The 26,493-nt window shown below is 41.9% G+C and overlaps 1 protein-coding gene and 1 long non-coding RNA gene across 5 annotated transcripts in view; one reads left to right on the forward strand and one right to left on the reverse strand.

Annotated features, from left to right (window-relative positions):
• LOC133489800 (uncharacterized) overlaps window positions 1–25,536 on the reverse strand; it is a 47,054-nt gene extending 21,518 nt beyond the window's left edge. The window contains exons 1-7 of one of the 2 annotated variants that reach the window (XR_009791996.1): window positions 25,401–25,536; window positions 25,209–25,325; window positions 24,418–24,600; window positions 19,646–19,750; window positions 19,363–19,571; window positions 7,410–7,467; window positions 5,584–5,787 (exon numbers count right to left, since the gene is read on the reverse strand). This is a non-coding gene — a long non-coding RNA (uncharacterized LOC133489800). Of the gene's footprint in view, window positions 1–5,583; window positions 5,788–7,409; window positions 7,468–19,362; window positions 19,572–19,645; window positions 19,751–24,417; window positions 24,601–25,208; window positions 25,326–25,400 lie in introns of those variants that run through there. The other variant, XR_009791997.1, reaches the window with a different exon arrangement.
• Window positions 6,230–25,545, forward strand: glis3 (GLIS family zinc finger 3). Of its 3 annotated transcripts, XM_061798914.1 has the most exons (12): window positions 6,230–6,305; window positions 10,653–11,475; window positions 12,445–12,821; window positions 13,874–14,015; window positions 14,096–15,227; window positions 19,419–19,580; window positions 19,652–19,762; window positions 22,080–22,218; window positions 22,352–22,418; window positions 24,436–24,569; window positions 25,223–25,336; window positions 25,407–25,545. In XM_061798914.1, exons 3-12 carry the CDS (start codon window positions 12,524–12,526, stop codon window positions 25,493–25,495), a joined length of 2,388 nt encoding a protein of 795 aa, XP_061654898.1. In that variant the 5' UTR covers window positions 6,230–6,305; window positions 10,653–11,475; window positions 12,445–12,523; the 3' UTR covers window positions 25,496–25,545. The 3 variants fall into 3 exon arrangements, with proteins under 3 accessions (XP_061654898.1, XP_061654897.1, XP_061654899.1); XM_061798913.1 differs by lacking the exon at window positions 6,230–6,305 and having other exon boundaries at window positions 9,981–11,475; XM_061798915.1 differs by lacking the exon at window positions 6,230–6,305 and having other exon boundaries at window positions 9,982–11,475; window positions 13,877–14,015.
• Window positions 25,546–26,493: the final 948 nt, after the last annotated feature.

Genomic DNA, 26,493 nt, shown 5'->3' on the forward strand with positions numbered 1-26,493 from the left:
AATAGGGAGGAGCGTTAATCAAACGTTTTACTCGTACTGACCGTTTGGATGGTACCATCCCACAGCATTTCCTGTTCTACGGTTATTGTAACGCTTGTCGTCTGTAAATTTGCTTTTGCAATAACCGCACAAGGGTGTGGTGTCTTTTCCGAAATGTATGCATTGAGGGAATATTGTTTTCCCTTTGCTTGTGTGACCAAATGCAAAAAGACTTGGACACCAACCGAGGATCACGTATACGATACGAGCCGCGGGGGATGAGGCGCGCTCGTTACGAAGAGAGTCGGCTAAAGAGATTTAAAGAGTTTGGGGGCTTACTTGAACTATATTTGGAGCGCACTTGTCTCATTGATTCAGCTGGATGCAGATCGAAAAGGATGTTCAGGAAAACTTTGTGCATGTTTGTCTATACGTGCCCTCCAAATGGCTGGCGACCAGACCAGGCTCAGCAAAAGTCATCTTATGTTAATCAAAAACTCTCAATTGTTTGTGTAACTTGGAGTGTGACTGTTTGTTTGTCAACACTGTCAAGTGATAATAATATCCTTTTTGCATGATTGAAGCAGAAAACTGTTCAGCTCACATTGTTTTGCTTTATTTATTTTTTTTTGCCACACTTACACACCCACACTTAAAAGACTATCTGAATTCTTCACAGTTTTCAAAGGTTTGCTTCTTGGCATAGATGCATCTCATTTTTATGCCATTCCTATGTTTCTCCCATGGCTTTAATGGCGCTAAAAGTCTTGAATGCGTTTGAAGTGTTGCTGTGTACTTCAACACAACAATTCCAACAGACAGCACGTTTGCGTGGGTACTGTAATCCATGCAAACAAAAGGTATAATGAGAGGGTGGGGGTGGGGGGGGGGGGCAGTGTCTCAATTGCCGTGTGGAGAATTAGCCGAGAAAGTTGCATGGCTCTAATAGCAGAAATAGAAAAAAAAAAAAAAAGAAAAAGTTAATTAACTAGGTGAGCCTAGGGGGGGCTACAAAAACGCCTCCCCAAGCAACGGCAGAGAGCCAGAATGACCCCCGGCTAAATCAGACCTGCTTACTGATACAGAAAATGTGATTGCTTTTCATATTTCCAACGTGATTTTTTTTTTCTTCTCCCCCTCGGGAGTCAGTCACTCAGAACATATTACAATAGGTAGCGTTTCGAAAATGCGAGGAAAAATAAAAACTGAAGAAAATTCATCGCAAGTGGGCGTCAGTCAGCGAAATGAAGGTTAATAAATAGAATAATGAAACAATACCATGGAAATAAATGAATGCTTGTTGAAGTATGGAGGCCAGATTATACGAGGCGCCGCATAGGCTAAAAATAACATTTACATTTTAATAACATTTACCTCTCTCAAACTGCCGAAAAAATTTTAAATAAACTCTCGCACTCACAATCAACCTCTCACACGCAACAAGAAACTCCTTACACTCAAAACACCTCACGAACACCAAAAATCTCACACGCACACACCAAAACCCCTCTCTCACACACCTAAAAACCAATAACTAAAAAAAGTCACCCAAGAAACACACACACCTAAAAAGTTACACTCACCAAAACACACACACACACATATAACCCTCTCACAATCACCAAAACATTTTCACACTCATCAAAATAAAATAACTAAAAGAAACTCTCTCACCCACACACACGCCCAAAAGAAAAACTTCAGAACTACCAAAAACACCTCTCCCACACAACAAAAACTCCCACACACCACCCAAAAAAAATCCCTCAACCTACCAAAACACCTTTTAGACACAACAAAAACCTCTCACACGCAACAAAAACCCTCTCTCACACACCCCCAATAATCTCTCATTCACAACAAAAGAACTCACACACAACAAGAAATCTAAAATCTTGATTGCTGATTAGCTCTGCCATGAAATTAGTCCCACCGTCAGTCTGTTGCAAGTTGAAGGCGTGTGGGAGTGGTAAAACTATACAAAAAAATGTACAGGTCTCTCTTTATCATGGATTTTCACCTACAGCGGGTGTGTCTGGAACGTATCCCCTGTAATAAATGGGGGGTTCACTCTATGTAAATGTTAACACTTGATTTTACATTTTTTTGGGGGGGGGGGGGGGGGGGAGACTTCTGGGAAGAGTTTGCCATTAGAGGACGCGCTAATGAGGCCATTTGTTTGAGGGAACAGCGCGGAATACACAAGCGTCTGCCCACATAACTAAAAGGACGCTAGTTGCCCTCTTCACCCGCGAGTGCGCGTGTGGGTGATGTATGCCCGTCACCTCCTTGTTAGGGCGACAGTAGAGGATAACAATCAGCAGAAGACAAATGATGCGCTCCCCGATGCCTTGCTGCTTCACCCTTGACCCCCCCGCACGCACCCCCCGTCTACCTGATGATGTCTGTGTGACACGTAACAACAGCTCCATATATAAACTCCGTATTATACTGTCAAAACACATTTATTTTGCTTGTACTGGGCGCGGACACACAAGCTTCTACTGCCTGATTAAAAATTATACAGATGTCTCCCTCATAGTCAAGAGATCTGGATTAGAATCCCCGTTGGAACGTCTTTGTGGTGTTTGCATGGAAAGTGCTCTACGTTTCCTAAATTCCCAGGGAAAAATATTAGGAAATTTACAGATCCTGCAGATCTGGGTGAGAATCTTCGTTAGAATATCTCTGACGTTTGTGTTGTAGACTCACAGTGATCATTAGCAGGTGGTCTGCCAGCTACTACATTCCACTTTCTGGGGTTCAGACACATGATGGGTGTCCTCTAGGTAGTGTCCTCGCACATAGAGAGAGGGGTGCTAAAAAAAAAGGGAGTGTTGGGTTGGGGGTGCTGCGCCGTTAATGACCATCTGCTCACAGTGCACTGTTTTTAATGAAGACGGATGTCGGGGGGGAACTGACGAGGGGGGCTCCAGGGTGGGGGCCTAATGACACACCAATGTCCATCTATGTCGACTTGAACCTTCGCTGAAAGTTAAAAACAGGCTTCCAGAAGCCATCCACCAACACGTTTTCCTGACAATTTAGTAGGATTTTGTACCTCCCAAAAAAATTTAGTACAGTGTTGTTGTTGTGTTTGGAAAACATTTCAAAAGACTTGGGGGGGAAAGAATCTGCAAACAGGTGAATCGACAGGTGCCGAACGACAAGTATGTGGGAGTGAGTACGTTGTATTGTACTTGATATATATATTTTTTTAAATAGAGCAATTAAATTGAACATAAATAATTAAAAAGTTAGTGCATCAAGATTTAATGCCACAATTCAGTCTGTTGCTCCTTCTAGTGTGTCCACTGTATAATACAGTCACAAATGAAGAAGAATGTACTTCTTCCTCTCCTACTACTACTAAGACTCAGTAAGTTGCTGTAATATTAGTTATTTTTCATACATGATAAAAATATATGCTGGTGAGTATTGTTATGTTATTTGGCTAAATGTGTTGCTCCACCATTTATTTTTACAAATTTCTGTTGCTTAAATTGATGCTAATCGCTAGCACGTAAATGGTAGTTACCATTTACGTTAGCATTAAGCTAGCGGAGGGCCAGTGTTAAGGCAAAGTAAATTACTTGTTTTAAATACACAATTCTCTTTGTTTTAAATTTACTTTGACAGTAATTTTCGACTGTGAGCAGAGGTGGGTGGATTGGCCAAATATTGTACTCAAATAAGAGTTTTGTTACTTTTGAATAATATGACTCAAGTAAAAGTAAAAAGTAGTCACACAAATATTTACTGGAGTAAGAGTAAGAAACCACTCAATGAAAAAACTACTCAAGTAAAGAGTAATTTGTGAGTAACCAGTTTTTTGTTTTTTTTAAATCAGCGCATGAACATCAAATCAAATCAAATAATAATATATGGGAGTTGACACATACCTGCCACCATTTCAATTTTTAACTGCCCAAAAACCAACAGGATATGCATTGGGCCCTACAGAAACATTATTTCCTTTATTCACTTCAATGACTTAATGAAGAAGCTGTTGGCTGACCACACTTAGTGATTGTGTGTGCCACACCATCGGGATAGTGCTAATTCTGCCATATCCACTGCCAAAACACCAATAGAAACATCTGCAACTTACCGCAAGGTGTTCTCTCAAGTTAGAAGTGGTCTGAACTATCCACTTTTGAGCAGTCACAATTTAAGAGCTGCATGATAAAGCTGTTGTTGTTTTTTTGGAGTCTGTAAAGTAAACACACTTGCGCGGCAGTTCTTGTTTTCCCCCAAAATGAGTTATTTTGATTGGCTCTCGAAGGCTACGTGGGCGATCATGTGACTGCCTTGTGTCATCTGATTGGTGAATTGGAGTCAAATGACATTAGTGGTCCCGTTGGATTGGCCGCAACGGGCGCAATATGTGGAAGGTGAAGATGTTGTCTAAAAATAGACGCGCGATAAACAACATTGTAACGGAGTAGAAGTATTGATACTTCTTCACATGAATACTCAAGTAAAAAGTACAGTGCTTTTAAAGTACTCTGACAAGTACAGTTTATCGTAAATGTTACTTGAGTAAATGTAACGGAGTAAATGTAGCACATTACTCTAACAGAGTAGCATAAAACAGCTTTTTTTAATTGAATTTTCACTATTGCCAAACTGCTGCTTATTGTGAAGTGAGTTTACTACCAGTCTACAGCGCTCATATGTCAAGTTTGTGCGTGCAAGTCAAAGCAAAAAAAAACGTCCGAATGACGACTCGTATCTTGAGAAATTTAGAAGTCTCAAGGAACCACACTCTACTGCATTCCCTTCTCAATGACGAGCACAGGAGCCGTATCTCAGTGCTCACGATCGTCTCATTAATCCGGCATTGAAAGCACCCAAGAAGAAGAAGTGTGAGCGTGCAGCAGTCGCACCCCGAGGCTTCACCGCGCCGATTGCGCGCTAAAATTATAAAGGAGGCCCGTGGCCATGGCGACAAGTTCCAAACAGTCAGCGGTGCTTATTATTATTAAGAGTCATCCTGTTCGGAAAGACACACCAGGGGAGGGTTGAATAAAGCGGCTAAACCGGCGGACGACATCGCTTTTACCGCAAAGGTTGTCGGAGACGTTCGCGTCGGATTGATGGATGGAGATGGAGGACGCTCAGAAGAACATCTCCCTCACACTCGTCTTCATCTTGTGGCAGAAGCGCGGCGGAGGAGGGAGATAAATGGAAGGAAGATGGATTTCTTTTTTCAGAGCGCACTATTCATTGGCTTTTAAGTTTGGCACAAACATGAATCGTCCCACAAACAACACAGGGGGTTGTCGCATGATGGTGTCAAAGCCCTGGCTAATAGGAAAGTAGCAATTGGGGTCAAGGAAGTATGTTGGAGTGATGCATCTCGACTGAAAGACTAACATCTTAGCAAGTGTAGCCTGGGTTGTTAGCTGAAGTTACGGCAAAGGATAATCGTGATAATCCGGCCTTTGCTGTCTTTGATTCTAAGGGAGGGCAACCGCCCAGATTCTGACCGAACGTCTGAATGTGTGAGGCCATCTTAACGGAGCACTTGCCTCGACCGTGGAGTCCTTATAAAGAGCGATGACGCCAATACGCTGACATCTCCCACACTTAGCTCAGCCCTCTTAAAAGGATTGACTCAGCTCTCACTGACCTTGTGTTATTAGCAAATCAAAAGCAGATTAATTAATCACGGGTGCGCGCTCATAGTGTGTGTGTGTGCGCATTACCCTAAGTGACTGTTGAGGTGCAACTTCCAGAGGAATCGCCCCGTCCTGACACCTGGAATGGATGCCCCGCCGCCTCGGGGAGCGCCGATACTGTCGTCTAAATGGATCGTGTGAGTGGTGGAGAGTCTATTAGTGCATTAATTCCGCCGCAGAGCTTTTAACTCGGCACTTATGAATCATCTTCCTCGAATTTTACCTCCGACATATTGTATTTTTATGTGAGGGCTGCAAAGAAAGGTGAAGAGAAGAGGGGTGGGGGGGAACTTGGCTTGTCTAGTAGTAGCAGGAGCACACGCACCAAGGCACTGCTGCGGGCGTTCGGATGTTGACAAGAAGAGCGAACGTGTGTGATATTATTCTTCCCGCAGCTTCCAAAGCTATTCCCTACTGTTACACTCTGACATTTGGAAAACACAACGCTCGGTTCGGAGGATGGAGGTGAGCCAAGGTGTTCTTTCCGGTGCGAAGACACAGAAGACGATCGGTCCGTCATACAAATATGTCGACTTGACCCGTCTGCATGTGTGCTTTGTATCACCAGCCACAATGGAAGGCGGACAAAAAGCGCTATTTAACACTTTCATGCTTCAGTCGTGGCTATTATCACTCTGCGAGGTATGAACTCATATTTTTAATGTTGTTTAACCACTATGTTCACACATTTTATCTTGTAAAAGTACTAATTGCAAATGGGCATTTCAAATGTGTCAAAGTTTTGCACAACAGTCACTTACAGTGGACGTTAGCGTGTCATCTCTCACGCCCAAAACGACAACCACAGTTATAAAAACTCAAAATGTAGCGTTATAATTGTTGTCATTAACGATAACAGTATTCTACACTGTAGACAAAGATAACGCTTACTTTTTGATTGTTTATCACTGTGGTTGTAGTTGGCCCACTGCACTTTTTTTTTTATTTTTTTTTTTTAAATTAGCTCACTGCATATTCTAATGATAACATAAAACAAAGCCTCCAGTATATGAAAAGGGTATAAGAAAACGTGAAAATGCTGAAAGATAGCACACAAGTTTTCTAACATTAAAAATCGAAATGTGGAAAAGGGTTGAATATTACAAGGTATCACACTTTTTTTAAGTAAAGATTTAAATAAAACTGTATCACATGATTTTTTTTTTATTTTCAATTTGAAATCAATCTAATGTAACCAGACATCACACTTTATTTGAAATATATTTTATGTAAAAAATAAAAAATAAAAAAAGAAATGAAAATTTGTCAACTACTTCTATATTTTAAATTGAAATAAATTTGAATGTTACAAAATATCACACTTTTTTTTTTATTGTCACAGATGGAACTTAATGGAAAAAAATAGATGTCACCTTAATACCAACAATTTTTTTGCTCTGAGATCAATGATAAGTTTAAATAAATAAATCAAATAATATATCTTATATTAAAACAAATTATTTTACACATTTTACATGCATATTCATTTATTTATTTATTACCTCATTGACGAATGACCTGACCCATCTGTCTGTTTTCATTAGGAATTGAGCAGAAATGCTTATACAAAGTTAAGGTTGTTTATTTATTACTGTGGTTGTACAATGCAGTGGTGCAGTATGATGCAGTGCCGTGGTGCGCCACTGCAGACTACAAGCACAATAACAAGCATATTGTTAATTAATACCTATCTGACAGGGTTGTATTGGAATCTCATTACTCATTAGAATGTGTAGGCATACCTACCTAATGCTGTTGTTGGAGCGCCACAGCTGACAACCCACCAGTGTGCCAATAGTACCCCCTGCAGGCGAAAAAAGGGGACACTTCTCATAATTGCAGTCAAAAAAACATGCATTTAATACAGTATGTGCAAGTGGTAGGAGATGTTGTGAAGATTAATATTGTGATCAAATGAGGTGGAAAAATGAAGCTCCGATTTTTGCTTAATGAGAAAGTGAAAGCACTTATGACTGTGGCGGCCACACGAGGTTGCTAGACTCAAAACTAAGATTACGAAGGCAAGAGCAATTTCTGTAGAAATTGCGCAAGTCGTGGGAAAAGTAGGTGAACATTTAAACTCTCTCTTAATTTGGGAATGTTTTTGTGGAAATGTGGGAGCATTAAAGCTCTGTATATGTCCTGAATGAGCAGAATTTGAAGTTTTAGTGGTTTTAATCGGTTGAGAAATGCGGAAGGAGGAGGTAAATATGGAAAATATCTCTTACTTGGGGAATTTTATCTCGAAAATGTGGGAATTTGGGCAATGTTATAATAGCTCCATCGATGTCATGAATGAGTGGAACAGTTTGAAGGCGGAATGAATGTGTAAAATGTGGGGAAAGAAAAAAATTGTTCCCAGACTGTCCTGAATGAACTTAACAGTTTGGAGTTGGAGTGTGATTAATGAGGAACTCATTCACTTGAATGTTTGTTTTTTTTGTTGTTGTTGTTTTTTTTAATGGAAAAGCTGAACTTGTCCAACCCTCCGCCAAGGCAGCCCTTTGTCACCGATTCTGTTCATAACTTTTATGGACAGAATTTCTAGGCGCAGCCGAGGCGTGGAGGGGGTCCGGTCTGGTGGCCTCAGTATTGCATCTCTGCTTTTTGAAGATGATGTGGTTCTGTTGGCTTCATCAAGCCGTGACCTCCAACTCTCATTGGAGCAGTTCGCAGCCGAGTGTGAAGCGGCTGGGATGAGAATCAGCACCTCCAAATCTGAGACCATGGTCCTCAGTCGGAAAAGGGTGGCGTGCCCTCTCCAGGTCGGGGATGAGATCCTGCCCCAAGTGGAGGAGTTCAAGTATCTTGGGGTCTTGTTCACGAGTGAGGGAAGAATGGAACGGGAGATCGACAGGCGGATCGGTGCAGCGTCTGCAGTGATGCGGACTTTGTATCGATCTGTTGTGGTAAGGAAGGAGCTAAGCCGAAAGGCGAAGCTCTCGATTTACCGGTCGATCTACGTTCCTACCCTCACCTATGGTCACGAGCTGTGGGTCGTGACCGAAAGAACGAGATCCCGGATACAAATGAGTTTCCGCCGCAGGGTGTCCGGGCTCTCCATTAGAGACAGAGTGAGAAGCTCGGTTATCCGGGAGGATCTCAGAGTAGAGCTGTTGCTCCTTCACATCGAGAGGAGCCAGATGATGTGGCTGGGGCATCTGATTCGGAGGAGACCCAGGGGACGACCCAGGACACGCTGGAGAGACTACTTCTCTCCTGCTCGCCTCGGGATCCCCCCCGAAAGAGATGGATGAAGTGGCTGGGGAAAGGAAGTCTGGGCGTCCCTGCTAAAGCTACTGCCCCCGCGACCCGACCTCGGATAAGCGGTAGAAGATGGATGATGAAATTTTTGAATGTAGAAAATAGTTCTGAATGTCCTGAATTTTGTGAATATTTGGAATTTTGAATGGTTTCACAAATGTGGAAGGACTAGAATGTCAAAAAAGCAGGGAGAATAATAATAACATGTTTGGGGGGGTGCAGAATAACCATTGTAATCACACATTTTTGATCAATGAAATGTCACAATAGCCAGGCTACAACAATAGGTACACTTAGACCGGTACAAAAGCGACACGATAAAATTCCGCTTTGGCAAAGATAAAGTTGCTCAGTTTTGATTGGTCTCGTCAGAGAGCTATTCAAATATTTTTATTATTGCAATATGAAGAGTTAAAATATTACAATGACTGTCAATCAAATATTACAATGACACTGTCAATCGAAACTGAGCGCATCTTTGTCAAGGCAGAATATATGATACAGCTCTCATATTAAATGTCAGTAGATTGCACAGGTGAGAGTACACATCTATCATCAGTCAGTCAAAGGAAATGTTCATAACTCTTCTGTTTCACACAGTGGCGCCAAGGCCGTCCCCCAATAAACAAGGCTGGTTTCCATGGCAACACATCAAACACTACAGGCCAGGCAGAAATGAATGATTTAAACAAGGAGATGGGGCAGTTTACGATGATACAGTAAATAATTGATGCTATTCCGTCAATTTAGCAATGTGTAGAGATGGAGGAGGATGGTTAAATAAACGGGTAATATCAACAAGTCTCAATCAGTGTTTAAGGCACACTGTGAAAAAAAGGAAATTATAAGTGGGGGAGTAATAATGCTACAATAGTCAAGTTGTAATATTATGGGAGGAAAGTCAATGTTTTCTCATAACGCCATGATGTTTTGTCATAAAATCTGACATACAACATAACTTTTAACATATGTAATTCTTATCATTTCTACTCAATTCTTGTAATAATGTGATATTTGTAATGGTAAAAAAAATTATGCCGGCACGGTGGAAGACTGGTTAGCACATCTGCCTCACATTTCTTGGGACCGGGGTTCAAATCCCAGCCTCGCCTGTGTGGAGTTTTCATGTTCTCGCCGTGCCTGCGTGGGTTTTCTCCAGGTACTCCGGCTTCCTCCCACATCCCAAAAACATGCAGGATAGGTTGATTGAGGGCTCTAAATTGGCCGTAGGTGTGAATGCGAGTGCGAATGGTTGTTTGTTTCCATGTGCCCTGCAATTGGCTGGCAACCGGTTCAGGGTGTACCCCACCTCCCGCCCGAAGATAGTTGGGATAGGCTCCAGCACTCCCGCGACCCTTGTGAGGATACGTGGTAAAAGAAAATGGATGGATGGAAAACAAATTATATTTGGATACATTGTAACATGTCGCTTTTCTGGGAATTAAACTAGGGATGCACCAATACTGATACCACTATTGGTGATTTTCATCAATATTGCAAGATATGATGGCATTATCAAGTATCAGTACTTGGTATTGGCAAGTACTCAAATGTAAGTACTCATACTCGGTCTTAAAAAAAGGGGTATTGGTACATCCTTAGTAGTAGAAAAGTAAAAATAATAACACTGAGAATAAAGGTAATACAATTACAAGAATAAAGGTGGAAATATTATGAGTATACTTGTATTTATTGTGAGACAATAACTGTATGACTTTTCGTCAGAGTTTTCAGGTTTGTGTGGTGGAGTTGCTGGCAAAAGATGGTGGACCCAAGTACAGTGAAGCAGGGAGGCAAGACATCGCAGGAGTCTCAAAAAAAGTATGAATTTACAAAAAGGAAACAAGGATCATGGAAGAATTGGAATACGTACATTACTTTTTGTTCGTGGGCTAAAAACACTCACTACAGTAAAAAAAAAAAAAAAAATTGTAAATAATTTTTTTTTTCCCAAAAAAGCTTTAAAATGTTTGAAAAGTTTTAAAGTTTATCGAAACTTACCCCACCGGTGCATGAAAGAGGTGATTTTGAGTTCCAACTGGACACTGTTTTCTGCCCGTTAAATCTGATGTCCATTAAATCGGGGTCTGTTAAATTGAGGTTTCACTGTAAAGGTAAAGCATAAAAAGATATGCCCTCTGATAGTTTGTCTGATAGGAAATTAAATAAAAATACTATTACGAGGAGAATAAAGTATAAGAAATTATTCATCAATATTATGTGGGAAAAAAAGTAGTTTTCTTTAGAACATGTCTGACTTTTTCTGCTAGTTTTATTTTCAATGTCATTTCTAAAAGTACAGTTGTACGCACATAAGCGCGTCAACTTTTTTGAAAGGGAAAAAAAAAATCCTCGATGTTAATGAAGTTACGAGTTCACAAAAAAAAAGTTCCTAGAGACAGAGGAGTGACGGTGAGATTTGCGCCCCCACCCATCCCAACGCGATGCCTGTTACGCCGCTGCCGTTGCTCACTTTGCACTCAGAGCGGAGGAGGAGATGCCTATCGTGACATGTCACCGTGGGGAACAGCCGCAACAACAACATGAAGTGAGTTAACTCTTCTCAGCACTATTATTCATACAGTACAATATATTTAATCCAGAAAGACTGGACATTTCTATGCGGTTAGCATTTAGTGAAGCTTCCATGCTTACTTAACACACTACTATTTTAGATACATCCATTTCCTAAGCCTTACTGCTTGATAATACTTATGTACAACAAATGATTTACAACTTACAACAATAGCAGCACAGTGGCTAGAATTTCTGGCTCACGGTTCCGAGGTTATAGATGTGAATCTCAATCTCATCGTACCTGTGTGGAGTTTATAGGTTCTCCCTGTGGTTGTGTACTCCGGTTTCCTCCCACATGCCAAAAACATGCATGCTAGGTTAATCGAAGAAACTAAATTGTCCATAGGTGTGAATGTAAGTGTGAAGAGTTGTTTGTATCTACAGTATGTGCACTGTGATTGACTGGCAACCAGCCCAGAGTGTACCCCACTTTTCTCACCAAAAGTCATCTTAGGTTAATAATAATAATGCATTTGGCATCAAAGATGATTTCCATTTGCACACATTATTCATTCACTCCACAGTCACACCCTAGTGGTGATAAGCTACTTGTGTAGCCACAGCTTCCGCGGGGCAGTCTGACGGCACTGTGGCTGCCATTCTGCGCCTCAAGCCCCGCCGACCTCCACCAAACATCCAACCACATTGGTTCATTACTAGGTTACTTGAAGACTCCAAAGTGTCCCGAGTTGTGAAAGCTCGTTTGTCTATACGTGCCCTGCGATTGACTGGCGACCAATCCCAGGTGTACCCAGCGTCTCGCTCAAAGTCAGCTGGGATAGGATCCAGGCCACCCACAACCCTAGTAAGGACAAGCAATATTAAAAAAAATGGATGAATAGGTGATTTTACACGAGTATTTTCTTCATGTTCAAAGTCCAACAGTCAACCGAGCTAGTTTAATATTACTTTTTCCGGTTCCTTCTTCTTTATCTTGCAGGTATGAGCCAAAAATCAGCATGCCTAATTTAAAAGACGCCAGCTCTACATGAGCTCCTTCTGAGCAACTGGCCTCGGCCATGAGCGGAAAGGGCTGCCAGCTCCTGGTGTCGCCATGCGGCGTGTCCCAGTCGCTGGGGAAGATGAGAGGGCACCGGTCCCAGGCCGTCAAGGTGCCCATGACTTCCCCTCAGTGGGGCGGTCTACCCTTCTCAGGCACGGACAAAGTGAGCGGCGGGAAGCAGAACGGCGACCACGTGGCCCTGCCGAGTCTGAGCCTCCGCAGGAAGTTGTTGACAAACGGGAAACAGGACGTCAAGCCGACGGCATCGCCGCTCCAGCAAGATGCGAGCATTCAAAGCGGCTCTTCCAATAAAGGTACAGTAACTACAATGTAGACCTCATCCAAAACCAAATAATCCTAATCCTATATCATACCGACAATCGAGCCTCATATGAGCATTTTCACCTCCTTGCAATCAATGTCAGCAAAGGTGCAATTATTGGATGCCTCTGAAAGATTATCCTCAGTGATTATCCTGAGGTGTGTGGCTACACTATATAGACATCGGGCCGAATTTGAGCATTTTCCCTTCTTAACACTAAAAATAAGCAAAGGCCTGATTATCGAATGTCTCTGAAAGATTATCCTGAGTGATTAACCTGTGGTGAGGGGTGTTCCGATCTGCTTAGAAAATGATCGGGACAGACAATTGTAAATGTTAAATCTGCTCAATATTTACTATATCGCATATCGTTATGTCTTTGGTCAACACCAAGTTTGGGGCTGAAGATTTTTGATGGACATATCGTTATGTGTGTGGTGTGTCATGCTGGGCATCTTGAGTACAGAAAGAAAAAAAAAAGCCTGCCCTAACCATCCCTACACTCAACCCGTCATTTTATCTTTAACATGGCGATGAAGTCATTAGCAGGTGTAAAAATGATGTTTTTTTTATTTATTTATTTTTCCTCAAGGCTGAAGTGTCAGTGCTTCGCACGGTCCAATTTAAAATATGTAATCAACCGTCACCGACTTCGCACTTTTCTGTCCCATGCGGTCATCTCACCGGACCTCTCGGTCTCTTTATTGATAATTAACCAAGCATGAAGCTGGTCCCTAAAGTAAGTTCACGTAGAGGGAAAAGGGGGAACGAGCCGAGCCGCTCATTAGTGATTAACAGAGGTGAAGGTGTCTGCGCCTGCTCAGGTTGTCGAGGGAAATTCCGTAGCTAAAAACAAACACGTACAATTTATATTTGCCTGGAGGTCTGTCAGTTAAGTTTCTCCAAGCAGAGTTTTGTGTTCGTTTCGGTTCTATCCATGGGTGTAACCCACTTCTAGCCCCTCTGTAATTCTGCACAGCAAATAGCACTATAGTATGTGCTTTACATACGCACACTGTATTCATTCTGAGGCCTTTTGTCCAGTAGGTTGTGCTGGTTCCAGTCCTGCCATTGAAGTTCTCGGACGTCCAGCGGGTTGGAACCTCACGGTAACCAGTGTTCCGATGTCAGTTGTCCCTGGTCATCAATACGATGTCGCGACTTATCACCCGCCTCTGGATGCCAGGTGGGCGACAATACTACCAGCGGGCTTCATTAATCCTGCAACTGTAGATAAAGTGTACAACATTATATTTTTTGTTTCAGGTCGGTGCTGTCCAGAGAATCCCTGGCATCCACGACCCTCAGTCTGTTTGAAACCCAGTCAGTGTTTAGTGGACGAAACGACTGGCCGTTTGGCTACCGTGTGCTTCCCCCGCTGGGGCAGGCACCGTGTTCCACCTTGGCCAGCGAGGGCAGCGAACAGCTCGGCCTCCCCCCTGGCACGGCCATGTCTGGCACCGAGGCCTCCAACGGCACGAGCACGTCAGCCTCCCTCCCCTCGTACCTTTTCACGGGTGATCCCGGGAGCCCCAAACAGCATAACGCAAAGAAGAGAGCTCTTTCCATGTCGCCTTTGTCGGACGTGATGGGCATTGATTTCAACTCCATCATACGCACCTCTCCTACTTCGCTTGTAGCTTATATCAATAGCTCACCTGCCTCCCACCCCATAATCTCGCCTGTCCAGTCCGAGGGCTATGGCCACTTCCTGGGTGTGAGGGGCTCTTATATCCCTCAGGTTCACCCCTACACTATGCCAGACCCTTCACAGGCTCTGGCTCCACCGGGAGAGTGCAACCGCAGGAAGGCTCTTGAAGAAGGTGGGGCTCTGGAGAGTCAGATGGCTAACATGGTGGTGGAACAACAGTGCCTTCCAAATTCAAAGGAAGGGGGTGCACTGGGAAGGATTTCAGAATCCTGTAGAGAAGAGACCAACAACATGTTGCCAACTCTGCAGCTGCCGTCAGCTCTACTGTCCGGTGAAGACACTACTATTCCTCAGGGACCTCCACCTCCCTACCACTCCCACCGACACATCCACCTTTCTAGAAGTCATCACAAAATAAGGAATCGAGACACTCTCAACCAGGGTCCTATGGTTCCACCCCGGCATGGGCTCAACTTTTTACCCCAGATTCCGATGCTGGAGGAAGAAGAAGGTGAGATGGAGGACTATGGCGCCCACTGCTGCTTGTGGATTGACTGCAGTGCAGTATATGACCAAAAGGACGAGCTGGTGAGGCACATAGAAAAGCTACACGTAGACCAGAGAAAGGCCGAGGACTTCACGTGCTACTGGGCGGGTTGTCCTCGCAACCTCAAACCTTTCAATGCCCGTTACAAGCTTCTGATCCACATGAGGGTCCATTCGGGAGAGAAGCCCAACAAGTGCACGGTAAACGATCCATCCATCCATCAATTTCCAACATAGCTTGTCTTCATTAGGCTTGCTGGGTAACTGGATCTCAGCCGACTTGGAGCAAAGTCGCAAGTCAATCACAGGACACGTATAAGCAAACAACAACCATTAAGACACATCCACACCTCTGGACAATGTAGTCTTCATTGTGGCAACATGCCCACCAGCCTTGGCCCTTGTTCTGGGAATGAGCTGCCCCAATTATCTGGCCCTCCATTGGCTTGCAAATTTAGTCAGTCATAGTCGTGATTACTTACTCAATCATAACCTGATTTGTTAGGTAACCAGAAGGATTATGTGTAACTATTCGAGAAAACAAATTAGGAAGTGGGCCCTCACCCTTACCCTTTCCAGACAACGACAATTGGTAGGTTGGTTGTGTTGGCTGGTTTGTCGATTAATTAGTCAGTTTGATTACAGGATTTTACAAATGCACTTGCCACATGGGCCAAGAAGGAACCCAAAAAATGTGGTCATCGGTTGGTTGGTTAATCAGTTAGTCAATTAGCTTAGAAGTTATCTGTCCCTGACTGCAGTTCAGCACCAGTTTGAAAAGCTTTATGGCTGTCACACTGGAAAACAGGATCCGTTCTTGATCAACCACGCAGCAAAAGGCCCGCTACTACCACCACTCATGAAAACACAAAACTCCTACAGCAGGCGTTCACGTAAAGTCATGGAATGTCTTTGCCCAAGGTTGCCCTACAACTCAGCATCAAAACATGCTCCATTCTGCAGATGCTACTCAGAGTGATAAAGCTTTACCAGTAGTGACTTCCGGTTGTTGAAGTATCGTAATCTTTAGCTTGGAGCCTTTGAACAACCTGTAAAGCTTCTCAAACCGGCGCTAAATTGAAGTGAGGGACACAAAAACGTCTTGCCAGGAGACAATGCTGTTCCATTGTCAATTGGTGAGCCATGGGGAGGGAAATTATATGCTTACAAAAACTGCAAAGCCTAAGCTGTCAAACGCTGATGGCCTCCCATTTGTACAAATGATACTTGAAACTAAATAGAAAAAAAACAAAGTGTACAGCGCCTTTTGGGACACCCTGTATTTGCCCAAAGGCTAAGGAGGAAATTTGGTCACACTTCTGGAGTGTGACATACAGCAGTTCATCTCTAAATCAAAACGTCACAGTCCATCCATTCAAAACACATCAATGTCATCTGTCCTTGATGAACCTGAAAGCAAACAAACACAAATGTGTCTCCACTTATTTGTGTGGAGTTTTTTTTGTTTTGTTTTGTTGTTGTACTTTTCACGGTTCAACCTTGGTTGCAATCGACTGAATGCCATTCTGGCTGATTGAATTCATTCAGATACGCTGCAAACTTTTCTCTTGATATTTTATTAGATGTGCCATGAAATATTTCCCATTGTAGAGAATCCCACTTTGCATTCGTTTCGCTCACCCCTACTGGGAAATTACATAGGATGCAGACAAAGTCATGCACAACTCTGGCCAAGACCCGGTCTAAGTGTCCGCCATCAACGAGTCAATTATTAACAACGTGCATAACGGCGGGCGACCTTTTCTGAGAAAATATTCACTTACTTCTCCAAAGCCGCCGCTGTTGCCATGGATGGTGTGCAAATTGACTCTGTCACTTTGATTTGCACTTTCCTGAGAAGATTTCTTATACATTACATCAGGGTTGCAGCCCTTTGTTGCACATTTTGAGCCAGAGATGAAATGCTAAAATCTCATGCAAGACTATGCTAAAAGCTCCGCGTTTTGTGTTGGGGAATGAGTGGCAGGTGAAGAATAAGCTGCATGGTACGGAAAGTAGAAGCAGCAGGGAACAATGGAGCCCGCTCTTGTTACACCGTGAACATAGAGAACAAGTCCAAACTTGTACCTGACACAGTATTACGTGTTTGATGCTGTTTGTGAACATAATCCTGGATTGGCTCAACTATTTGTGAGTGTCACTATGATTTATATGAGCTTTGAACCACCGATACCAGTAGTTTGGACCATCTTAATTTGTTTTCTTTATTTTTTTAATAGTTTAAACATTAAAATACCTTTTTCACAGACTTCAAATACATTTGAACTTCTCCAAACACACCTTTTAAACATATTATAAAGGTATCTGAATGTTAAAAATCATTATGTGCATACCTCGCTTAACTAAGGTGAAAGAAAAATGGGAACATATCAGTTATTTGCAGTGTAGCGGTAGACGTGGTACACATATTGTTAAATGAACACCTCTATGGCTGTGTCTGAAAAAATGTAATGTAATGAGATCTCTCAATCTCATTAGATTGTGCAGGGGTACCTAATATTGCAAAGGGCGAGTATGTTTTTTTGTTGGGAGTATTAATCACAACTAAATTAATGAGCAGAAATTAATAGAAGATCTTGTTTATCACAGTTGAAACCGAGAGTCCATTGAGTAGTTCAGAGACTGTGAGTGTTAATGCTTGTTTGTTTATATGTGCCCGACGATTGGGCGGTGACCAGTCCAGGGCGTACCCCGCTTCTCTCGCCACAAGGTTAATTCTATACTCTCAATTGCCCCTAGGTGTGAATGTGAGCGTGATTGATTGATTGACACAATAATAAAGATATAGTTAAAGTAAATACCTCTCTATAAATGTTGCCCCACGATTCACATACAGTATCTTTCATATTCCGCCTTTAAATATTTCATTGCAATGTCTCACAACAGGAATGACTGCCAGCATCAAGCTTAACCAGAGAGCGATGGAAAAGTGTTTGTTAAGACAGGCCAAATGACGTTATCTTTTTAAGATTGTAATGTAGAGGTTCTTAATGAATTACCTTTATTATCTCCAAATATGTGGCGAGCAGAAGAATGCTGTTAGTGAATAATAAATGACCGAGCGGTGAGAGTATGTGAGGAATCCACACAATAACAAAATAGGACACGCTCTGTGTATTTTCCCCATTAGGCCTGGACGGGGAGGACATTCCAACCCCCTGCGAACAGGAAGACGGAGCGTAAACGTCTGGCCTTGGAATTGAAAAACTTTGCTGAATCGCATATTTGAGCTATGAGCTCACAGAGTTGGCATGACACTGCAAAAAAAAAAAAAAAAAATCTTAGTATCATCCTGTGTCTGTATTGCACATATATTTTTCATACAAGCTCATGCAGAGTGCATTTCAGGGTCATAGTAACTTCAAGATCAAACATGATGCAACAATTTAGCATGGGGGAACTAGTGGTTAATACGTCTGCCTCGCACTTCTCAGGATCTAGGTTCAGATCTCACCTCCGTGTATTTTAGTTCTGTTCTCCCCGTGCTTGCAAGGGTTTTGTCCGTGTACTCCGACTTCCTCCCACATCACAAAAACATGCATGTTAGCTTTACTTAAGACTCAAAATTGTCCGTAGGTGTGAATACGAGCATAATTTCTGAACAGAATTTTGGATACAGCTCATGTTGTGGATCTCATTGTGCTAATGTTGTGTCTGGTAAGTGCACACAGTATATGTACGTGTAGTTATTTAGACTGAAAACACAGAACACCATCATGTGTATAGACACTGCTCCCTGCTGGCAGGTAGTACTAACAGCAAAGTACACACATTTGAACAAATGATGCAATTAGAAAATACACTGTGTTCTTTTGGAGTTTTAAATTGACATTCAATTCCCCATAACATTATCTCACTGTGATGCACTAATATGAAATGATCAGTGCTAAATTTGTATGGTGTTACTGCATCAGTAATGTTGGCTACAGCATTATGATGGCTTCACATCATTAACATTAAAAAAAAGCAATGAAGAACCAGTTCACATGAAACATTCATTATATACACAAACCAGTCCTAAATGTGATGCTTTATGAGTAATATAGTGTTGGGCAACGAGGGCTTGTTTTCATGCTTCTGCATTCATTGGAAACTACATGAATTTGGGCTTTTTAAGCGTATTTTTTTTCATAATAATAATTTGCATTTCCACCCACACATCAAGGCCAAGCAGGCTCTGTTGTGCTGAGCTCCAGCGAGCACGCTCACAGCTCTCACTGCCTCTCAAAGGAGGACAAAAGAGGCTGAGGTCCTTCTCCATGAGACGCTCCTTCTTTAGAAACAAAAAAAAAAGTATGTAAGAAAAAGACCGCACCGTGATTAAAGTGTCACTCCTCCTCTTCTTTTCTTTTCTTTTTTCCCCCTTCGCAGTTCAAGGGCTGCAAAAAGGCCTTCTCCCGCCTGGAAAACCTGAAGATCCACTTGCGCAGCCACACAGGGGAGAAGCCGTACCCTTGCCAGCACCCGGGATGCTTCAAGGCCTTCAGCAACTCCAGTGACAGAGCCAAGCACCAGCGCACCCACCTGGACACAGTGAGTGCTGAATATCCAACGGGTTGTGTGTCGTTAAAAAGTTTCCAACCATATTTTGTACGTACGTTTAGAAGCCGTACGCGTGCCAAGTGCCGGGCTGCGCGAAGCGCTACACTGATCCCAGCTCTTTGAGGAAGCACGTCAAGTCCCATTCCACTACGGAGAGACAGCTTCGGAAAAAGGTAGGAAGAAGGGTGTGTGCTTTAAATCAGTGGTTCACAAACGGAGGGAACCCGGAGGCCCTGTGGGTCCACGAGCTGTAGCTTGGGGGTCCGAAAAAGAATTTGCAAAGAATTATTCTGTCGTATCGTTTAAGAAAAAAAAAAAAAAGTGCATAGGTACGAATAAGAAAAATAGTGTTGCCTTGAGTTACGGATTTAATTCGTTCCGTAACTCAAAAGACTCAAATCATCTTTCCCCATGGAAGTGAATGCAAATGCCATAAATCCATTCCAGCCGCCCCCCAAAAATATTTGTGAATGTTTTTTTATTGCTTAAAACAGCACTGTGTAATATTGTACTTCCTAAAAGCATACAGTAAAGACATAATTAAATAGAATGTAAAGCATGCAACAGTTTTTGGCTATTTTTTTATTTGCTTCATTTCAAAGGACTTTGAGCTGCTCCTTCTGATGTGTGGACCTTGGCCACGTGGGGGCAGTATAATAAGAGACTTGTCCCACTCTGGTCAAAATCACAAAGTTTTAAGGGGAGCGGTTATGTCTCATGTAAATGCGAGGTAGGTTTTTGTTAGAAAGACAACTGGAGGGGTGGAGCTAGGCTACACAGTGATGCCCACTTCACAACATTTCAGACCCCTCTCGTGATGTTTTTTTTTCAACTAACAACAAAACTTTTTATGGTGTTTTGGGGAAACTTCTACAGATTCTGACACTCCCACCAGAGCAGGAGATATTCACTCCTCTGCGTCCAGACTGCAAATGAAGTCTCCACTGGCTAATTTAACTCAATCAATCCCCCTTTGGGCAAGCGCCCATGAAGAATCCATTGTATTTTCACTTGTGGAGGCAGCACTTCTTCACCATGCCACCGAATTACACTTTGTCAATTAGTATAGCGGGGTGACGAATTACATCACCTAACACAAATCCCCCCCACATCACACATCGACAACTTAGCCAAACAAGTATGTTTATAGCAGCTATCAGACGCTCAAAAGATACACCTGCACGAGATGATTTTTTCCATCTTCTCTCAGTTTCGCAACTGCTCGTTTTTCACCCATAGACAGCTTTCTCGTTTTCATGTTGGTTACACCCCCAGTGTAACTACGTCGTATAAACATAGCCTTCATATCAAAAACCTAAATGTGAAGCTGAGCATATGCTGTATATTCATTGTTTAAATGATCAATGTAACAGGAAACGACAGGGCTACAAAACACACCTGTCAGTTACATGTTCCAATACTTGTACTCACATGAAACAAACAAACTCAGATCGGGTAAATACCTGGAAAATAAAAGTTACACTGTTGACTAATCATGTTGTGGCAGAGTGCATTATCCGTATCTTGCTATCTTTATCCAATGCTAAGTTGTGCTAAGAAACTTTACCTTATCAACCAAAATGTTTCTATTTTCTTTGAACGCGTCGCTAAAAATATCAAACGCTTCTCTGTTTAAACATCCACCTACGGAATGTTATCAAAGCCAGCAGGTCGTAAACTACTCTTTTTGTCACCATAGATACGGTCTCTGTGTTTGATAAAGTTCCCCGTGTAAACAACCTCTTTAATTAGAAACTTTTTTTAATGAAATCAATGTCATAATAATGTAGCAGTCATAAAAGTCGGATCTAATATTAATTTGACCCTCAATTGTCTACAAAAAGTTGAGACACTTCAAAGTAATCTATCTATCTATCTATCTATCTATCTATCTATCTATCTATCTATCTATCTATCCATCCATCCATCCATCTATCCATCTATCTAACAAAAAGTCCAAAGGTTGGTTGTAATTGGGTGTCAATTAGATAAATTCCCTAGTAGGAGTTCAGTAAAGAACAGGCCCTGGAATTGACCTAAAATGGTTGTCTACGAGAACATCTGAACTTTATTTAGGGTTAATCAGGGTCACTTTAAACGGTGGTAGGTGTGGGTTGACTCCCATTTAACTTGAGATTTAAAAATGACTGGTTAATTCTTAACACAGCCAGATCCCCAGTTATAAGAGAGTGTGCACATTTGTGCCATCACATTTTCTCAGCTGTTTATTTGTACTTCCCTCTAGAAAATATTTCCTTTTTTTTTTTTTACCGATTGAGTTGTGCAGGTCATAAGCAACATTAATAGTGGAAACGGTTTTCAAATGATCTATCTTGGTATCATTTTTATCTCACAAAAACCTGGCATTTGAACAGGGATGTGTAGACTTTTTATATCCACTGTACATGCTTTTCATTGGACAGCGACAATATTGTAATTAGTAACGGTATAGCACTAATGTCCATTATGCGCCATGTGTCATTTCCTTAGATGAAACCCACAGCTGATGTGACCCAGGAACCTCTGACAGACTGTTTAACCATCCACCATCTGCGCCCTAGCATCTCCCCACCAGCCAGAAAAGACAACTCGATAGCATCCTCCACAGCCTCTCGAGAGCCATACTCAAGTATGTAAAAAAGCATGCCCCCCCTCCCCTCACCCATATTCCTAGTAGATATTTATACACTATGCAATACCCATTAGACTTATGCTGCAGTTGGCTGCACTCTAAGTGTCTGTCGTCCTTTTTTCCCCCTCAGATGCTCCACAGGGAGGTGACTCCCCACACAGCTCGCCTCTTATGTGCACTCTGCAAGACAATCACAGGTAATGACGTGTTTTTTTAATTGCATTTTATGATATTTCTTTTCATTAAATGTACAAAATAAAGTATGCTTTTGGGGGGGGGCAGGCGGAGATTTCACGCTCACTAACCAATATAATGAGATCCAGAAAAAGTATGCAAAATTCTTATTTTATTATATTATATTATATTATATTATATTATATTATATTATATTATATTATATTATATTATATTATATTATATTATTCATCCATTCAGTGCTTATCATCATTTGGGTCATGGCCGAGCTGGAGCCTATCCCAGCTGACTTTGGGCAACAGGTGGAGTTCACGTCAGCCAATTGCAAGGCACATAGAGACAACCACTCACATTCACACCTATGGACAATAGAGAGTCTTCAGCCAACCTAACATGCATGTTTTTGTAATGTGGGAGCACGCCAAAGTACCTGGAGAAAACCCATGGTTATAATGTAGAATATATATGTTTTTTTAAATGATAATGAAAAAAAAGTTGATAAATTAACAAACAGCATACTGCTTAAAAACTGGGTAACCGAACACATTCAAACTCATGTTAAATGGGAGTCAGCACGCAAGTTCAGATGTTCTAGTATGCTTTTCCTGACCCTTTTATTGCTTTTGAGTAGAAGCCTGAAGGTTTTGTGCTAACACTGACTGATATTTTGGAACTGTTCATAATTCCTTCCACCTTGTCTACGGTCCAGCATACTAAAGTTATAGCTATAGTATTAAACACTATATTTCTTTCACCTGAAAACAAAACTGATTTTGGAAAATGTGAGAACCAAATGTGTCTTCTTTTAAAGCGCTTCCAAGGCTGTAGTAAAGGATTTCTGTATCAGAGTGGCCAGATGCTTCACGGCTCCTCGGTAACTGCGATTGTTCTCTGAGCAGCGGTAGGCCCCGAACCCGCACTGCAGGATTCTGGGTAGGCAATCAGCCTGTAAAAGCAGAGCTCGCCTTGCCTCATTGGTCTAGACCACGCACCGTTAATGGATGCTATCGCCGCCGATGGGAGCGGCCGAGGAATTTGATAAGTGAATCATAAAATATAAGAGAGAAACATTAATTCTGTTTAGAGTCCAGTGAGAGAGTGAGGCCTATGCTGTAATTACTTCTTATAGGTTAAATCAATTGTAAAATCCTTGTTGTTGGATCACTTGGTTCTAAAATAGAGCTTGTGTATTGTCAGAAAAACTTTGTTGCCAAGTGGATAGATTTGACCAATCAAACAGAGCCAGGCAGTCACATGACGGCACATAATGTCTCCGCGGCCCCAGTTTCCAAAGCGAATTGACTTACAGTGAGCATAAGCGGTACATAAAATGGATGGATGGACTATGAAACCAAACAGCCATGTCACACGCTGACATTTGTGTCTGCCTGAAATGTTGTCATTTCAGCCTACAAGAACTCCACTCAGAACTTTAGAAACGTACAGTGCAAGAGGCTGTCTTGGTCAGCATTTGCAAAATGTAATACTCTGTGGAATTAAAAACCAGCAGGTCAACCACAGCGCGAGAATGCAAATTAAAGTTGTGCGCATTCAAAGTCAGCAGGGAGGAAAAGCATTCCGCAATGTAGGCACAACACTGAAAATAAAGATGTATGCTGGCCGAACCCAAATTGTTGTTGAGTAGCGAAACAGATGTCAGCATTGCTGATAAATGTGGGTGAATCCACATGGTGAAATAAATTATATATACAGTAAATATATCATATTCATTTATTTAATTATATATTTTTTTATGATTGCTTTAACATGATTTTGTTGGGCAATATTTGAATTTGCATATTCCTGTTTCATATTTGTGTCTGTTTGACATTCACGTGCTATTTAAAGAATAAATAAACCAGAAGTTACCAGTTGCCTGGTGCTTGAATCGTTTTGAATGTAATAAAATCAGGCTTTTGTGCAGGTGTAGATTACTTTTTAATTGAGGAAAGGTGGTGTAGAAAGTGGATGGATGTATTCTTGATCATTGACTGTACGTACTTAACTGTGATATTTCAGGTATGTCGATCCTCCCCATCGCCAGCTCTTCTGCGCCGACCCCTGCCCGCCAGCGTCACGCCTCCCGCATCCTCCCGCCGGCCCATCCGTGCAGCCCGGTCAGACCCCCGAACTGGCAACAGACCACGGCCCAGGTACTTGGTGGAGCTCGTCATCACCGTAGTCCTTCGAAAACAAGACAATGACGCACTCCCAAAGAAAAGGTTATAGTGCAAGTTTGGCATGTGAAGAGCTTATTCGCGAATGTGTGGGTGGCGGTTTGACAATCTCTTTTGAGCAGATAATCATAACATAGCAGCATCATGATGATGATGATGATGATGATGATGAAGCTGTTGGTGGGGAAGTATCTGATAATGGAGAGTCTCAACTCTGTGTACCTTGAAATAGACAACATCCCCCACCATCTAGCAAGTGTTTGACGGGTAAGGTGGAAAAAAAAAAAAAAAAAAAAAAACACCAATTCATTTTGAACTGCTGTGATAAGAACAGGGTTAGAAAAGGAGAGCTTTGCTTCACAACAACATAGGCAAACCAAATTTTTTTAAAACTTTTTAGGGTTACCCATCTGTATGGAATAGCTGCTTCTGATTGGGGCCTAATTGGATAAAATCCCTTCCAGGAGTTGGTAGAATTCCTAGAATTCACCAAAAATGGCTGCTTCACGCCAAAATGGCTGACTTCCTGTTAAAATTTAGGCATGGGACCTTGAGACTTTTTGTGTCAAATGAAGTGTCAAATGAAGTGCGTGTGTGTAAGTGAAGATTTGTTACCTGGGTGCTCCCAGGTCTCTCAGGGCAGATGGAGGCGCTCTTTTCTTACGACGGGATGTCAGCGCGGACCGAGTCCGGTCACCTGACGCGAGTGGACGCCTTCGGGGGCGGCGGGATCTGCAACACAGGTAACGAGCGTTTGTGGATATTATCGGCACAAGTTTCCAAATCTTCTCAACGGTGTGGATTCACCTTCAGGGTTTGACGTCCAAATGTCAGGAGGTGACTTCTTCAACATGATGGCCACCCATACCAGCCAAGTGTGCCGCAACCACACAGAGGAGTGACGCCACCCACAAGTGGAATTCCTTACTTTTGCACTATTTTTTGGGACGTGACGTGAATAGCACATCAACTTGAGGGCATCGCTAGCTTCCAAATGAGAGAAAGTGACTTTATATTGCAATATACAGTTAGGTACAGTAGTAGTTGAACAATAATTGATTAGAGCAAAGGTTCTCAAACTTTTTGGGTCCAGGGACACCCTCCGCTCATAATCCTAACTCCAATTAAACATAACATGCATACCCCTAAATAGCATAGGAATTCAAAAGTAGCCTAATTTTCAAGAAAAGCGTCACTTTAAAACAAGCCAATTTCTTTTAAGATAAAAAATTTTTTTGTTGTAATATGAGAATAAACTCGTATTTTATCAAGAAAAGGCACAATCTTTACCAGTACCGAGATGTATTTTGTCTGGATAAAAAAAAAAAAAAAAAATCATAATTTTACGAGAATAAAGTCATACTTTTCCAAGATAAGACAAGTTAAAGTTTAACGAGAGAAGAAAGAAATTTATTCTCGGAATATTAGACGTGTCATTCAGGTAAAGACCCCTTTATTTTCTTTAAAAAAAAAAAAAAAGAGGATTATATTGTTGAAAAACATGGGACTTTATTCCTGGAATAGTTCCTTTTGTTAATAAAAGACTAGTTATGGAGTGATGTCTGATTTATGAGATAATGCGTCACATAAATAATATCAGAGCTTTCAATCGGCTCAAAGCGAAAGTAGGGAGGAGGAATTGGTTTAGTATTGTGTAGTTTGTTTATTTGGCCCAGCATATGTAGGTATGCACTTTCTTAAATAATCTGACATAATGATTTATCGCAGTGGTGGGTTTATTGGTGTGGTACTCATGCTCCCTCTAATGGTATGCAAAAGAGTCACTGAATTAAATCTTCAAACTGTGCACAATGTTACAATGGCTTTTTTTTTTTTCTAAATCCAGTACAGAAAATTTGTTGAGCACAGTTCAGTTGTATTTAATGTTTAATTTTGGTCA

This window comes from Phyllopteryx taeniolatus, chromosome 15 (genome assembly GCF_024500385.1).
Source record: "Phyllopteryx taeniolatus isolate TA_2022b chromosome 15, UOR_Ptae_1.2, whole genome shotgun sequence".
Lineage (NCBI taxonomy): Eukaryota > Metazoa > Chordata > Actinopteri > Syngnathiformes > Syngnathidae > Phyllopteryx > Phyllopteryx taeniolatus.

What these genes read in the sequence shown, in the direction of transcription:
- glis3 (XM_061798914.1), top strand. Translation starts at nt 12,524, where the DNA reads ATGAGCGGAAAGGGCTGCCAGCTCCTGGTGTCGCCATGCGGCGTGTCC. An exon ending in CTCTCGAGAGCCATACTCAA is followed by an intron (nt 22,219 to 22,351) that starts GTATGTAAAAAA and finishes TTTCCCCCTCAG; the next exon opens with ATGCTCCACAGGGAGGTGAC. An exon ending in GGCAACAGACCACGGCCCAG is followed by an intron (nt 24,570 to 25,222) that starts GTACTTGGTGGA and finishes GGGTGCTCCCAG; the next exon opens with GTCTCTCAGGGCAGATGGAG.